The sequence below is a fragment of the Arachis ipaensis genome, chromosome B07 (genome assembly GCF_000816755.2).
Source record: "Arachis ipaensis cultivar K30076 chromosome B07, Araip1.1, whole genome shotgun sequence".
NCBI lineage: Eukaryota > Viridiplantae > Streptophyta > Magnoliopsida > Fabales > Fabaceae > Arachis > Arachis ipaensis.
This window is the reverse complement of record NC_029791.2, coordinates 112431074-112445466: the sequence shown is the minus strand read 5'-3', so window position 1 is coordinate 112445466 and position 14393 is coordinate 112431074. Positions and strand designations below refer to the sequence as shown.

Below are 14393 nucleotides of genomic sequence, written 5' to 3'. Positions count from 1 at the left end.
TACTTACTTTTTTCTAAGTTATTAGCACAGGTGCATTTTTTTTTTAACCTTCTTCTCTTTAGTTTAGAAAGTTGCTTTTCTAAGTCACTATTACTACTAATAGTTTTTTCACCAAAGGATATAGGTGACTTGCACAAGCTATCTCGCTATCATATAGTCGGTGACTGTTACAATACTTCGTTACTGTTTGGAGTTCTGAAGCTCCATGAAATTTAACACAAAAAAAAAAATCTATTTTAGCATTTTTTTTTTCAATTTTTCCTTTATCTATTTCAACTTAGTTTGTCTGTTTGCGTGTTTTCTTTTTCTTTGTGCTTTGCACACTAGTCTGGCAGCCATAGCTTTCTTCTTCACTAGCCAACCAGCCTCAACCACCAAGAGTCGCGGCTCTCCTTACACCGGTCACCACCACACGGACCATGGTTTTTCATAGCGCCGCCTATTACGATGTCTCTCACCCCATTTCTTGCCAATACAAGAAAAATACTGAGTACCATCGGAATTACTGTTGGATTTAGCATCGAGTCATACTGGTGAATTTACCGTTGAATTTTCCGACGGATAGAAAGAGAAATTAGTCGGTACAAAAGGTTACTATTGGAATGGTTTTTCCGTTGCAAAAACCGACGTTAATTGATGGCGCAAAAATAAGACTCAACGGCGCCAATTTTACCGTCGGATTTTCCGGCAGTATAATCCGACGGTATAATGGTTTAATGAAACGCGTCATTTTGGTAATTTACCTTCGGATAAATCCAACGGTAAATGTGGTTTAAAATTCAAACGCGGAACCTCTCTCTCTCACTTGTCCGAACCCTCTCTCTTTTTCTCTCGTGTGCTCTCTCCATCGCCATCGGGAAGTCACTATCACCACCACCGGGAGGCTGCTGGAACCTCGCCGTTGTTGTCTTCGCCGCCTGGAGTACCCACTGAAGCCGCCGCTGTACGTCGTTGTCGATTCTGTTGCTGTATCTGTGACCGCTTCTGACGTGGTTGCCGTTCAAGTCACCGTCACTGCTGCCTCTGCCACCACCATGTTAAAGAGACCCTGCAACCATTATTATCAGATTTATTGTTGGCATGGTTATTTCATTTTGACATATTAATTTGTAACTTTAGCATTTTGTTCGGGTTTAGTTTAAATCAGTGGTTAAATTTTTTTAATGAAGTGTGTGATTAGGATTTGTTGTGTTAATTTAATGGATGTAAAAATTAAATAATGTTAGAGTAAATTAAGTAAGGTAAGATTAAGACTGCTTAAATTATTGGAAGATTTTAGTGAATGAGTTTTTTTTTTTTTTTCAATTGCATCATGTCTCTTATTAGTTTTGTGAAATTAGAATTAGGTTTTAAATAATTAAGTTTTAATTAATTTGATGAAAGAAAACCGAACGCAGGGCACAACTATAATTCGAGCTTTAATGTTTTATAAGCAATCCCATATACTGAATTTGCATTTCCATATGAAAATACTTCCATTTATGTTTAGCCATATACTTACAAAGAGGCTAAGAATACTGTAGAATCTCCAAAAGCAACACAAATTCCAATTTGAGATATTTTGTTCCTGAAAAATTTATGAGAAATGAGCTCAGATGAAGTCCATCCCAGTGGCATCCATGGAGCAACACAGAGGAGGCATACTGGCGTAGTGATGATAGAAATCAGGTTGGAATGACGTTCTGTTGAGAATAGGATGGCTTTTCGGGTCGGATTACCTTTTGGATCAAGGATCTGTCCAAACTCTAAAAAAAAAGCCCATACGTTGCCAAACACCTTTAGTGCTAGTGGTGTTTTGTGAAGCTTCAGGTCAGAAGGTAAGCCTAAGTAAGTCTTGTGTGTTCTTCTCTAAAAATGTTAATCACCTAAACATTATTAGGGAAGAACTTAGTAGAGACCTAGGCATACCCTTGACTAGCAATTTAAGAAAATATCTTGGCATCCCTCTCATCCACAAAAGAGTAGCAAGTCTTGTGGACATGAGGTCGCATTCAGATTCTCTTTCAATTAACAAAGGGATAGCAAAGAACTATGATGAGGTGCTTGAACTTATGAAAAAGAGTAACAAAAGCCTCATGTCCACAACTTCTGTCTTGGTTGGGTGGAATCCACCAGAGAAAGGTTGGAGCAAGATTAATGTTGATGGGTCAGTTTTCCGTGTGACTAATTCAAGTTTTTGGGGCGGGGGGATTATTAGAAATTCTAGTGGCATGGTAATGGTTGGGTTTATAATGAATATAGGGAAGTTACATTCACGGAAGCTGAGCTATGGGCAGAATGAACCACTTGAGAAATTAGAATCTTATGGAGACAATCATGAAGTGAAGATGAATTTTGATTGGAGGCTTGGGAGGTTGGAGGAAGATGTCCGAAATCAAAAATTGATTAACCAGTTATTGGTGTTAGTTGTGTCTGTATTGATAGTGTTGATGGTTATCTTGTATTGTAAATCATGAGTGAAAAAATGATAATATGGTTATGGTTATCCTGTTTTGTGGGTACCATGTATTCATTGAATGAACAATATATGAAAAAAATGATAATATGATTATGGTATTAAAAACTGATGAATGGTGTTTGTTGATGGAATAAAAATATGGGTAATTATGAAATTAATGAAAACAATAATATGTCAAAGAAGGCAACATAAGTGATTGAAAACAATAAAGCATAAGTGTATTAAGATAATGGTTCAACTTAAACCAGTCAGTCACAAAACACAAAGGGCATCCAACTAACATGAGCATGCTAAATATAGTTGCCTCAAAAGAGAGGACTTCACAGTAAAATATAAAGGATCACACATCCTTGTCTAGTCATTGTCTAGTGAAAAGTTTTAAACCCAAAATAGAAAGCCCTGTACATATTAAGTTAAAGTCTTTAATTCTTCTTTCTTGGAGCTTTAAATCCTGGATTTGGGACAAACTTCATGTAATTGACAAGTCTTGTTGCAGTTCCTAAACTAGCATCCTGCATAGGATTCACTGGGCCAAAGGTCGCTAGTGGAGAAGATCTTCTCTTTGGTGACAATTTTGAAGGCTTTTTTATTCTAGGATCCTAGATGAATAAAAAATGGCATTACACATGAATGGTGATTCACTTGAATCACAAAAAATGTAAGAAATGTAAATATTAAGCTACCTTTTGAGAATCTTCTGTCTTGAAAGTAGTTGGTTGAGATATATCTATCTCCACAAGTTGTGCATCAAAAGTGGCCGGTGTATTATCAGTAGGCTGCACAAGAGAATTGTTTTTTCCATTACCTTGGTCACCATCATTTTGAGGCTACTCAACTTGTTGCTTAGATGCAGGAGCACCTCCTTCATTTTTCTTCTTCTTAGTATCCTCAGCAGCAACATCATCAGCCACCCTCTTCTTCTTGCAACCTCTCTTTGTATGTCCCTTTTCACCATAGAAACTGCATGTAAAGGTCCCTAACTGCCTCTTTACATGAACATTATCTCCATTGTTACTCTGAAATTTGATATCAACTTTAGGCTTTTTAGACCCTCCACCACCATTCTCATCTGCATCCATCCTTCTCTTCATCTATAGTTTTTCAGGTTTTCTCTTTATTTTTGGTACATGTGGCCTGTTGCATTCTTCTGCATGCTCCCATAATGGTTGCCCAGTAATCGGATTAATGTGATAATTATATATTTTCCTGTATGACCCCATCATTAGCTAGTGGTGACAAAATTCTTCTGATGGCTTATTAACCCGAGAAAGTGCAGCACATGCATACACACAAGGAATACCTGCATATGAACAACAATCACATCAACCATAGATTTTAGTCATATACCATTAATCAGATTATTTGGGATACAAAAATAATTACTATAACAATGCAAATGACTTGTAAGCATCCAAAATTGGCAAGTACATAGTCTTTTTCCTAAGTCCACCACATGGTTAGTTGGGTGTCCATGCACCTCAAACTTTTCGTTTCCGTTACCCCCTGTCCAAATAGGCTTTAAATTCTTAGATTCTTTTCTAACTTTCTCCAATTGATTCTTTATAAACAGTGTGAGCACTCCAGTGTGATTGTTTAGTCTCACCTTGTTATTGGCTATGGTCCACACAACGAACATTCGAACATCATCTAGAAATGTTATAATGAACTTAGCTCTTGTATCCTTGATCTTTGCATTGAACACCTCACATGCATTGTTACAAATGCTATTCAACTTCGGCTTATGGCTGAATGAGCTTCTAGTCCATGCCTCTCTTGGCCATTTATCTAAATATGCTCATGCATCCTCATTCAGTCTTTTTTATTTTTTTCATTCCATCCTTGAACTCTTGATAAGTCCTTGCGCTTGCACATTCCCACAAAAGCCCTTTTAGTTTTAGGTCCTTCCAACTCTTGTTGAAATTTTTTCACAAATGTCAAACACAAAAACGATGACGCACATTGGGCATCACCTCTTGCACTGTTGATATTAATCCCTGGCAATTAGGAACATTATATAACAGTTTAGTCATAGTGTATTCATATGCATATCCACACACAGTTGATCCTTGATACTTATGATCGATCACCATAATAGTCCCTACCATATAGTCATCATCCTCGTAAAAGTCCTTCACATTTGTCAAATGTACACATAAAAGTCCCTAACATTTAAGTCGATAGCCCATAATAGGTCCTAAATAGTACCTATGTAAAATGGTATAACTAAACATATAGTAACAGTCACATGTAACTTCAAAAATAGACTCACTAACAATGCCAATCATCAACTAATCAGACAACATTCCAATCAAACAACTTACTGTGTCTGAAGTTAGGATATTTTCTTACCTTCTTCACAAGCTTGTTGCAGATCCAATTTCTATTGGTAGCCCTATTTCTATCTTCTCTAGGACATGTGTGGTCGTCATTAAATATTTTGATTTGCCAACAAGTGTCCTCATGGTCCCTTGATGCATAAACCACCTAAGGACACTCCTTAATCTTACAAACTACCCTGCACCTTATGCTATAAAGGTCCTTCACATTTGTCAAATGTACACATAAAAGTCCCTGACATTTAAATCGATAGCCCATAATAGGTCCTAAATAATACCTATGTAAAATGGTATAACTAAACATATAGTAACAGTCGCATGTAACTTAAAAAATAGACCCACTAACCATGTCAATCATCAACTAATCAAACAACATTCCAATCAAACAACTTATAGTGTCTGAAGTTAGGATATTTTATGACCTTCTTCATAAGCTTGTTGCAGATCCAATTCCTATTGGCATCCCTATTTCTATCTTCTTTAGGACATGTGTGGTCGTCATTAAAGGTTTTGATTTGCTAACAAGTGTCCTCATGGTCCCTTGATGCATAAACCACCCAAGGACACTCCTTAACCTTACAAACTACCCTGCACCTTATGCTATCATTCTTCGCAAAGCGTATGCACCTACCCTCTTGAATTGTATATTCTCGAACAACTTCTCTAAAGTCTCACTTGGTGCCAAATTTCATACCAACCTCAAGATGCGACTCTCCAAATCTTGCACCCTCCCTAAATACTGGACATGCGTCATCAGAATTATTGTCTTATTCTAGTTCATCTTCTGAATTCTGAGGAGTCTTCATCTCCTCCAAGTGCCATGAATTGGCACCATCTGAATCAGCTCCAGGATCTAAACCATAATCTGCACCTTCAACAAAACTACCAATAAAACCAAGATCCACTTCTTCATCACTAATATCTTGCACAAATGTATCATCCTCAACTAGAATCTTCTCCTTTCCTTTAAATAGAAGACCAACATTTTTGAATATATTCTCCTTCTGTTTCTTATTCACCCTACTCCTACTCCCACTGTTGACATTATTGTCCCCAGTATCTGAACTAGAGGAGTTGTCTTTATCAAGGTTTGACTTAAAAAGTCTATCTTCTTCACTCTCGTAACAGTCAGAAGACACCACAAATGGAATCTCATTGTTAAAAATTTTACTCTGAAATCCTCTAGCAACAGATCTTGTACAAGGTCGTCTTTTAGATATACTACTTTTCTTGGGCTGTTTAGACTCGTTGGTTTTATCTGACTTGGTATTTTGGGTGATCTTGATAGATTTGGTAGATTGGATGCTACTGGTGGGCTTGTTTGGCTTGGCATGATTGGTGTTGTTAGTGGATTTTCTTGTCTGAATTTGAGTATTTGAAAATGGTGGTGGTTGTGTATTTTTGGTGTTTGAGACAACTTTGGTCTTTGAGGGTAATGATTGTGTTAATCTTGGAGAATTCTTCTTCTGTTGTGTATTGGGTGCAGAAGAGGACATTGGTGGATTGAACTTGTCATAGATGGTGGGAATAACCACAAAGGTAGAAGTCTCATTTGGAAGGGGATTCATATGAGCCTCTATAATAGCAGTGCACCCTTTTCCATCATCAGCCTGATTGCCCTCCAAAACTTCTAGTACTGACACTCCATGCTCTAAATATACATCAATAACTCCATCATTTTTCTTAGCACACTTCACCATCTCTCTTATCTCCTTGTCACTATTCAAGTTTTTCAACCCGTTCTCCAAGCCTTTTTTCAAGAACATGACACCAACATTGCTTTATCTCATTATAACCAAACTTTTTATGGTAGTTCCTCAGGTAGAAGACATCTAGAGTATCAACATCTAGATAAATTAAACAAGTCTTATTATCCGGATAATATACCATTATTCTTTATTGATTTTTTTTTGAAATTATCCCGTGATGAAACATATTGTCCAACATCTCTTCCATCTGAAAAAAAAAATATATTACTTTACAGTCACCATAAACACAAACAGATTTTTCTGTCCTATTTATACACAACAAAAAAAACTAAATGAACACTACTAAACATGTATTTTTTTTAGCATTATAACCATCAGAAGTGTTAGTCCTGTTCCATTTGGCTATCTTACGATCAACTGATACCATTTACACTAACTATTAAAAAAAAGATTAGGAAAAAACAAACTGAATGAAATAGTTAGCATTAGAAGGAATACACTATCATGAAATTTCAAACATTGAAGGCCCTTCCAATGTGAAAATAAGATAATAAGACAAGTGTAGTTCTTTAATGTGTAAAGAACATGAGAAAAATACCTTTTCTCCAATTACAAAGATATTATAACAGAAAAAGTAGTTATAAAATAGTTAGAAATTCTTAGATATTTGAAAAATCAGCAATTAATGAATTATTTTTAGCTACACATAGAAACCTTTAGTACAGGACAAATAGAACACTCACAATCATGAATAAGAGCATGGTTTTCAACTTTTTTGAGTAGCTAAAGCCTTCACTAGTTACAACTCATTGTTACCCTAAATTCAAATAAATCAAATGTAAACTTGCTAAACTTTCGCTAACGATGAATGCCGTCCGTCCAAAGAAGAGACAATAACACAACACCATAATCAAATAGAGCATTTTCACAAAATCCCAACCTAATCAAACTCTAGAACCACAATAACAAAAAAAAAAAAAAAGCAAAAAACACTAACCACACTCATAACACAAGCATAAAGAAAAAACTATCATGCATTGCAAAAAAAAAAGAATAAAAAAAATTATCTTCACTAACGGCAGAATCTCTTGCTTATGATGGAGGAGGAGACGAACGACGAAGTGAAACCTGATTTTGATGTCTTTCAAATGCAAGAATTTCAATCTCACTGATATTGATGAAGAGAGGAAGAAGAAGAAGAAGAAAAAGAAGAAGAAAAGGGAGGGTGGAAATAGAAAAGACGAGTGAAAGGAGAGTGTTTGATCAAATTCGTTTAACTTAACATTCTTATTTTGACTAGAACGACGACGTTTTTTTACAAAATGGGGCGCCAAACTAAAACCACAATGTTTTGGCTCCTCCAACGTAGCAAACTCGTGACACGACTCATCACCGAAAAAATGTCAAGGAATCGTTATGGTATTTGGAGCCATATTTGAGAGACTACAATGGTATAATTGGAATCTCAGAGATTATATTGGATAACGACCTGAATTTCATAGATCATTACGGGAATTTACTCTTTGATGATTGACATAGAAAATATTTACGATTTAAAATCGAGGGATTATTTTGATTAGTTTAAAAACTGAGAGAGCATTTTAATTAGGTGAAAACTCACCTGCAGTCGACTTCACATGAAGTTATTTCTGGATGGTTGACACGTATTATCATTTGGTTTGAAAAAAATCGGTTTATTTTATACAAATAGTTTAATTAAAAAACCGATTTAGATAGATCAAATAACTACCTCTAAAAAAATTTTATTTTTTCTGCATGTTATCGCTAAATTCCTAAATGATGAATTTGATACGTTCTTTTTTGCATCCTTACTAACTTTACCTATAATGACTTGAATATAGGATGTAATGGCAACCCAATCAATCTATGTATTGACTCTAGACAAAGATGTTAACAATAAAACTCCTAAAATTATTGTCCAACATCCAATCAATTTCATCATAAACATCAAATAGTGTGATGAAAACATAAATTTAAAAAATACATTTGAAATAATAAATTTTATTAAGAAATACAAATAAAACGAACATACCCAATTGAAAGTTTGATATTAGTTCTAAAAAATTAGAAGAGAATGAATTTGAGCATAAAGAAGGAGAGGAAAAGTAATTGTTTTATCCAATTTAAATTAGTTTTTTAATCAAACCATTTATATAAAATAAATCAATTTTTTTCAAACTAAATGGTAACACGTGTCAGCCATCCAAAAACAACTTAATATGAAGTCTAGCACAGGTGAATTTCTGCCTTTTAATTATTGAAGTAAGACGAAGAACCATTTTGATAGTAATGTCATTGATTATCTTTATAAAATAGTCCAGCTCAAAAGGAAGAACCGAGCACTGGATGAAATGAAATGAAATGGATGTGGAGGAGTGAAGACGTTGAAGAAGGATGAGTGGATAAACCTAGAATCCATGGCTGTGTTCAAACTAACATTATCCACATGAATAAGGCTATTACTTGGATAGGATGAGGAGCAGTCGAGTAGTTAAGCGCATTTCAGAATGCCTCGTGAAGCCACACCTCCCAAACGAGGAATCAACGCAGTTGTGCCACTTAACTCCGTGGGATATTGTCCCCTTGTCCATTCATTATATCCAGAAAGGCCTTCTTTTCACGAAACCACAAAACCAGCCACAAGATTTCACCCATAATCTGTTGCATAATCTGAAAAATTCCCTCTCTCTTACCCTTCTCCATTTCTATCCACTTGCAGGCCGCCTTGTGACTCACCAAACCCAAGACCCTCCCTCTTATTCTGTCTCTCTTGATTGCATCAACTCTCCAGGAGCAAGATTCATCCATGCAATCTTAGACCTCACCGTATCCGATATCCTCTCTCCTGTCTATGTCCCCCCTACTGTTCACTCGTTCTTCGACCTCAACAAAGCAGTCAACCATGACGGTCACGCCATGCCTCTCTTGTCTGTCCAAGTCACTGAGCTAATCGATGGTGTTTTCATAGGCTGTTCCATGAACCACTGTGTCGCTGATGGCACTTCTTATTGGAGCTTCTTCAACACGTGGTCTGAGATATTTCAATCTCAAGCCAAAGGGGAAGATGTTAATGTTGTCAACATTTCTCACCGACCAATCCACAAGCGCTGGTTTCCAGAGTTAATTAATCTTCCCTTCAAACACCATGGCGAGTTTATCTGCAGATACGAAGCACCCAAGCTGAGAGAGAGGATCTTCCACTTCACAGCTGATTCTATCGCGAAACTCAAAGCCAAAGCCAACAAAGATTCCAGCACCAACGAAATCTCTTCGTTCCAGTCATTGTCAGCTCACGTTTGGAGAAGCATAACACGTGCTCGCAGCGTGCCGTGTGATCAAAGAAGCGGTTGCATAGTGGTTATAAACAACAGAACGAGAATGGAACCGCCTCTGCCGCAAGAGTACTTCGGAAACTCAGTTAACTCTGTGAGAGCGGTTACAACAGCAGGGGAGCTGAGTGAGCATGATCTGGGTTGGGCAGCGGGTAAGGTGCACGAAGCTGTTGCAAAATACAACCACAGAGTGGTGATGGATTGGCTCAACCAGTGGGTGCGATCCCCTGCTATTCATCAAACCGGTCGCTTCATTGATCCGTACAGTGTGGTGATGAGCAGTTCTCCAAGGTTCAATGTTTATGGGAATGAATTTGGAATGGGGAAAGCCGTGGCGGTTCTGAGTGGATATGCCAACAAGTTTGACGGCAAGGTGACGTCATATCCTGGCCGTGAAGGTGGGGGAAGCATTCAATTGGAAGTGTGTCTTTCTCCTCATACAATGAGCGCCTTGGAATCTGACCAACACTTCATGGATACGGTTTCTGTGTTCAATCCCCTCCACTAGTTCCAATTCTTCGTAGTACTTACTCTCTCATCGTTATCATTATCGTTAGTTAGGTCACTTGTTTATGCCTAATGAGCAATTGACATTTATCTATCTACTTTACATGACACACAGAAACTTTGATGGATTTGTTGGAGAATTAGCAAAAAGGATATGGGTGATTAAAGTTGGAGGAAATCGTTACCGTGTGAATTTTCTTAGTTACCATCAAACAAAAATAATAGAGAAAGAAATATTAAGAGTTATTTAAAAAGCCAGGAATCAAAATTCTTTCGGGAATTGAATCTATTTGATGTGGTGACAGTGGTTTTGATTTCATCCTTTAATATATATATATATATATATATTTTCTATTTAACTATGAGGTTCTATATGTCTTATGGTTGATTTTATTTAATGTGATTTGAAATTTATTAATTATTTAAAATGTTTTTTGTAAACAGAAAAAGATGTAAATATGTGGGGATATCCAATCCAGTGCCCATCCTTCAGGTCAAAGACAGCGGTCAACCAACCAAGTGTTGCAATGACAACCCTACCAACACCCGAAGTAGCTTAGTTAGGATATTTGACATTATCTTTTGTGAATTCTATCATATAAAACATAGTAATCCAAAAATGTTATTTTAAATTAAATTATTAAAATTAGTTATTAATATATTTATATATAAATATATATAATTTAATTTATTTTTAATATTATTTTATATTAATAACTAATTTTAATGTATACATAAAAAAATTTATTAAAATAAAATAAAAAAATTTCTTATTTTTTAACTTTAATTTTTTAAATACGATTTTCTTTTGGAGTTAGGGCGAGTTCGCCGCATCCCGGATAATTCTATAATTTTTATAGAGTTTGTCTAGTCTCAAACGAATTTTACTTCAATTTTTGTTTAAATACACGAAATTTAAATTTTTAAGTCATTATCATCGTATCCAAGAGTATATAGGGCTGCGTTTGTTTACAGAGACAGGACACTGAGACAGAGACACTGAGACACAAAATTACGTTTGGCAGAAGAGACATGGACAGAGACAATGTGTCCAGAGATACTGAATTAGTGTATTTTGTATCAATCCTTACAGGAAAGACACAGAGACACTAATAAGGGGACACAACTTATTTTTTATTTTTTCTTTCATTATTTTTGTTAATTTTTTATAATTATATTTTTTATTATTATATTTTTCATCTTAAATTTTTTGAATGAACAAAAAATGAGAATAAATTGGATTTTCATAATTTGTTCTAGTTTATCACCAAAAAAATATAAGAACACAAAATTTTGTGTCTCTGTCTCTCAGTGTCTTGTTCTCAGTATCTTGTCCTGTCCTGTTCTCAGAATCAAACGCAGCTTAGGAATATACAAAAATATACAAACTGTCAACCTATTTGCATGCTGTACAATAGCAAAATTCCAATGAGATATATATTCTAATAGAATCCTGTCAGGGAGTTAATAGACTATTTATACAATGTGTATAATAGACTATTGAATTATAGAATAAACATCTCTCATATTATCTAGAATAACTATTAGAGTCTTTTTAAAAACTTAAAAGTTTCAGCTTCTAAAAAAATAATATTAATAATTATATTCACTAAACTTCTATTATACACATTGTACAAATATCGCATAAGGACACTCGTTTCTTTTGCCACCCTCTCCGTCTCCTTTATATAATCAGACAACACATGCGTCCCTGGCCGCTTCCACTTCAACCCCTCTTAAAATTGATTGATTAAACGATGAATAGCACATCCCCTGTTTCGGAATGCTTCGTGAAGCCACACCACAGCACGCAAGACTCAACACAACTGTGCCACCTAACACCATGGGATCTTGCCATGCTCTCCGTCCATTACATCCAAAAGGGACTTCTCTTCAAGAAGCCACAAAACCAACCTCAAAATTTCACCCAAAATCTATTGCACGATCTCAAACACTCACTCTCTCTTACCCTTATCCATTTCTATCCCTTGGCTGGTCGCCTTGTTACTCACCAAACCCAAGACCCTCCCTCTTATTCTGTCTCCGTTGACTGCGTCAACTCTCCCGGAGCAAAATTCATCCACGCAACGGTGGATCTCACCGTATCTGATATCCTCTCCCCCGTTGACGTCCCTCCGATTGTTCAGTCGTTCTTTGATCATGACAGAGCCGTCAGTCATGACGGCCACCACGTGTCCCTCTTAACCATCAAAGTCACTGAACTAATCGACGGCGTTTTTATTGGCTGCTCCATGAACCATTCCCTCGCTGATGGCACTTCTTACTGGAACTTCTTCAACGCTTGGTCTAAGATCTTTCAATCTCATTCTCAATCTAAATTCAAAGGGGAACAAGACGTTGATGTTGCCAACATTTCCCACAAGCCCATTCACAAGCGCTGGTTTCCACAGGGTTGTGGCCCAATAATCAATCTCCCATTCAAACACCATGACGAGTTTGTCTGTAGATTCGAAGCACCAAAACTCAGAGAGAGGATCTTCCACTTCAGTGCAGAATCCATTGCCAAGCTGAAAGCAAAGGCAAACCAGGAATCCAACACCACCAAGATCTCTTCATTCCAATCATTGTCAGCACTTGTTTGGAGATGCATCACTCGTGCTCGCAGATTACCGCATGATAGAAAGACGAGTTGCAAGCTGGCAATGAACAATCGAAGCAGAATGGAACCTCCTCTGCCTCCGGAATACTTTGGGAACGTACTTCATGCGGTGAGTGCAGCAATGACAGCAGGGGAATTGCTTGAACATGATCTGGGTTGGGCAGCGTGGAAGATCCACCTGGCTGTTGTGAACCATAATAATGGAGTGACGCTTGAGTTTCTCAAAGAGTGGTTAAAGTCTCCAGTGATCTATCAACATGCTCGGTTCTTTGAACCGGCTAGTGTGATGATGGGTAGTTCACCGAGATTCAACATGTATGGGAATGAATTTGGAATGGGGAAAGCGGTGGCGGTTCTGAGTGGATATGCTAATAAATTTGATGGGAAAGTAACGTCATACCCTGGCCGCGAAGGAGGTGGAAGCGTTGACTTGGAAATGTGTCTTTTTCCAGATTCAATGTGTGCGTTGGAATCTGACCAAGAGTTCATGAATGCGGTTTCTGTGTCTAATTAATGTGCCCTTCATGCATTTCCACCTTGTTGCTTGAAGAATAATTGCTAGCTGCTTCAGTTTATGTTTTCTTTTCTCTTTTCTTTTTAATGTTGTTTGTGAAGTAGATTAAGCCTTATATGTGATGCTGCCGATAATCAAACTTGTTTGTTCCACCAAAGATTTCGTCATTTGATGTTTGTGTGCTGCTCAACCTGTGTTTGTACGGTATTGAATCGTTTTTCAGTGCTTTACTGTGTTAAACTGTTAATTAGGCATGGTTTGGGGAATTTTTTTTTTTTTGGAGAGGTGACATTTCGATTCTTTTTTTATAAATAAAAAAAAATAAAACACTAAAAATGCACTCTAATTATTTTGCACCGACAACAATGCTCTTAAATTTTATTATTAACAAAAATATTATCAAATAATTTAAAAATGCGATAAAAATGTCTAAAATATTATTATTTTTTTATAAGTAGAGAATGATTTTGTATTTGACAAATTATTTATACATTTGATCCAAAATTTTATAAGAATACGTTGATAATTATTTACAAAATATATACAAAAAATTCGATAAAAAATTGATCTCTAATATTTTTTATTTTTGAAAAGTATTATTGATGGTTGACAAAAAAATTACAAAAAAAAATATATATTTAACAAAAAATCATCAAATTTTGAAGATAAAAATATCTCATTTTTCTAATCATGCTTACAAAAAAATGTTTTAAAATTCAATCTCTAAAATACTTTTTGAGAATACATATTTAATGTTGGGCATTTTTATCGCGTTTTAAATAATTTGAGGACATTTTTGTCGATAGAAAAATTTGAAAGCATTTTTATCAGCACCAAAATAATTCGGGTATATTTTTTGTGGTTTACTCAAAAAAAAAAATACCCTTAATTTTTAA

At 36.0% G+C, this 14393-nt stretch overlaps 2 protein-coding genes across 2 annotated transcripts; both read left to right on the top strand.

The window, feature by feature from the left end:
- LOC107605848 (uncharacterized acetyltransferase At3g50280) lies at window positions 8829-10607 on the top strand. Its single transcript, XM_021106250.1, has one exon. The coding sequence runs from the start codon at window positions 8997-8999 to the stop codon at window positions 10362-10364; it is 1368 nt and encodes a 455-aa protein (XP_020961909.1). The 5' UTR covers window positions 8829-8996; the 3' UTR covers window positions 10365-10607.
- On the top strand, window positions 12059-13726 carry LOC107605847 (uncharacterized acetyltransferase At3g50280). Its single transcript, XM_016307768.2, has one exon. It carries the CDS (start codon window positions 12121-12123, stop codon window positions 13495-13497), a length of 1377 nt encoding a protein of 458 aa, XP_016163254.1. The 5' UTR covers window positions 12059-12120; the 3' UTR covers window positions 13498-13726.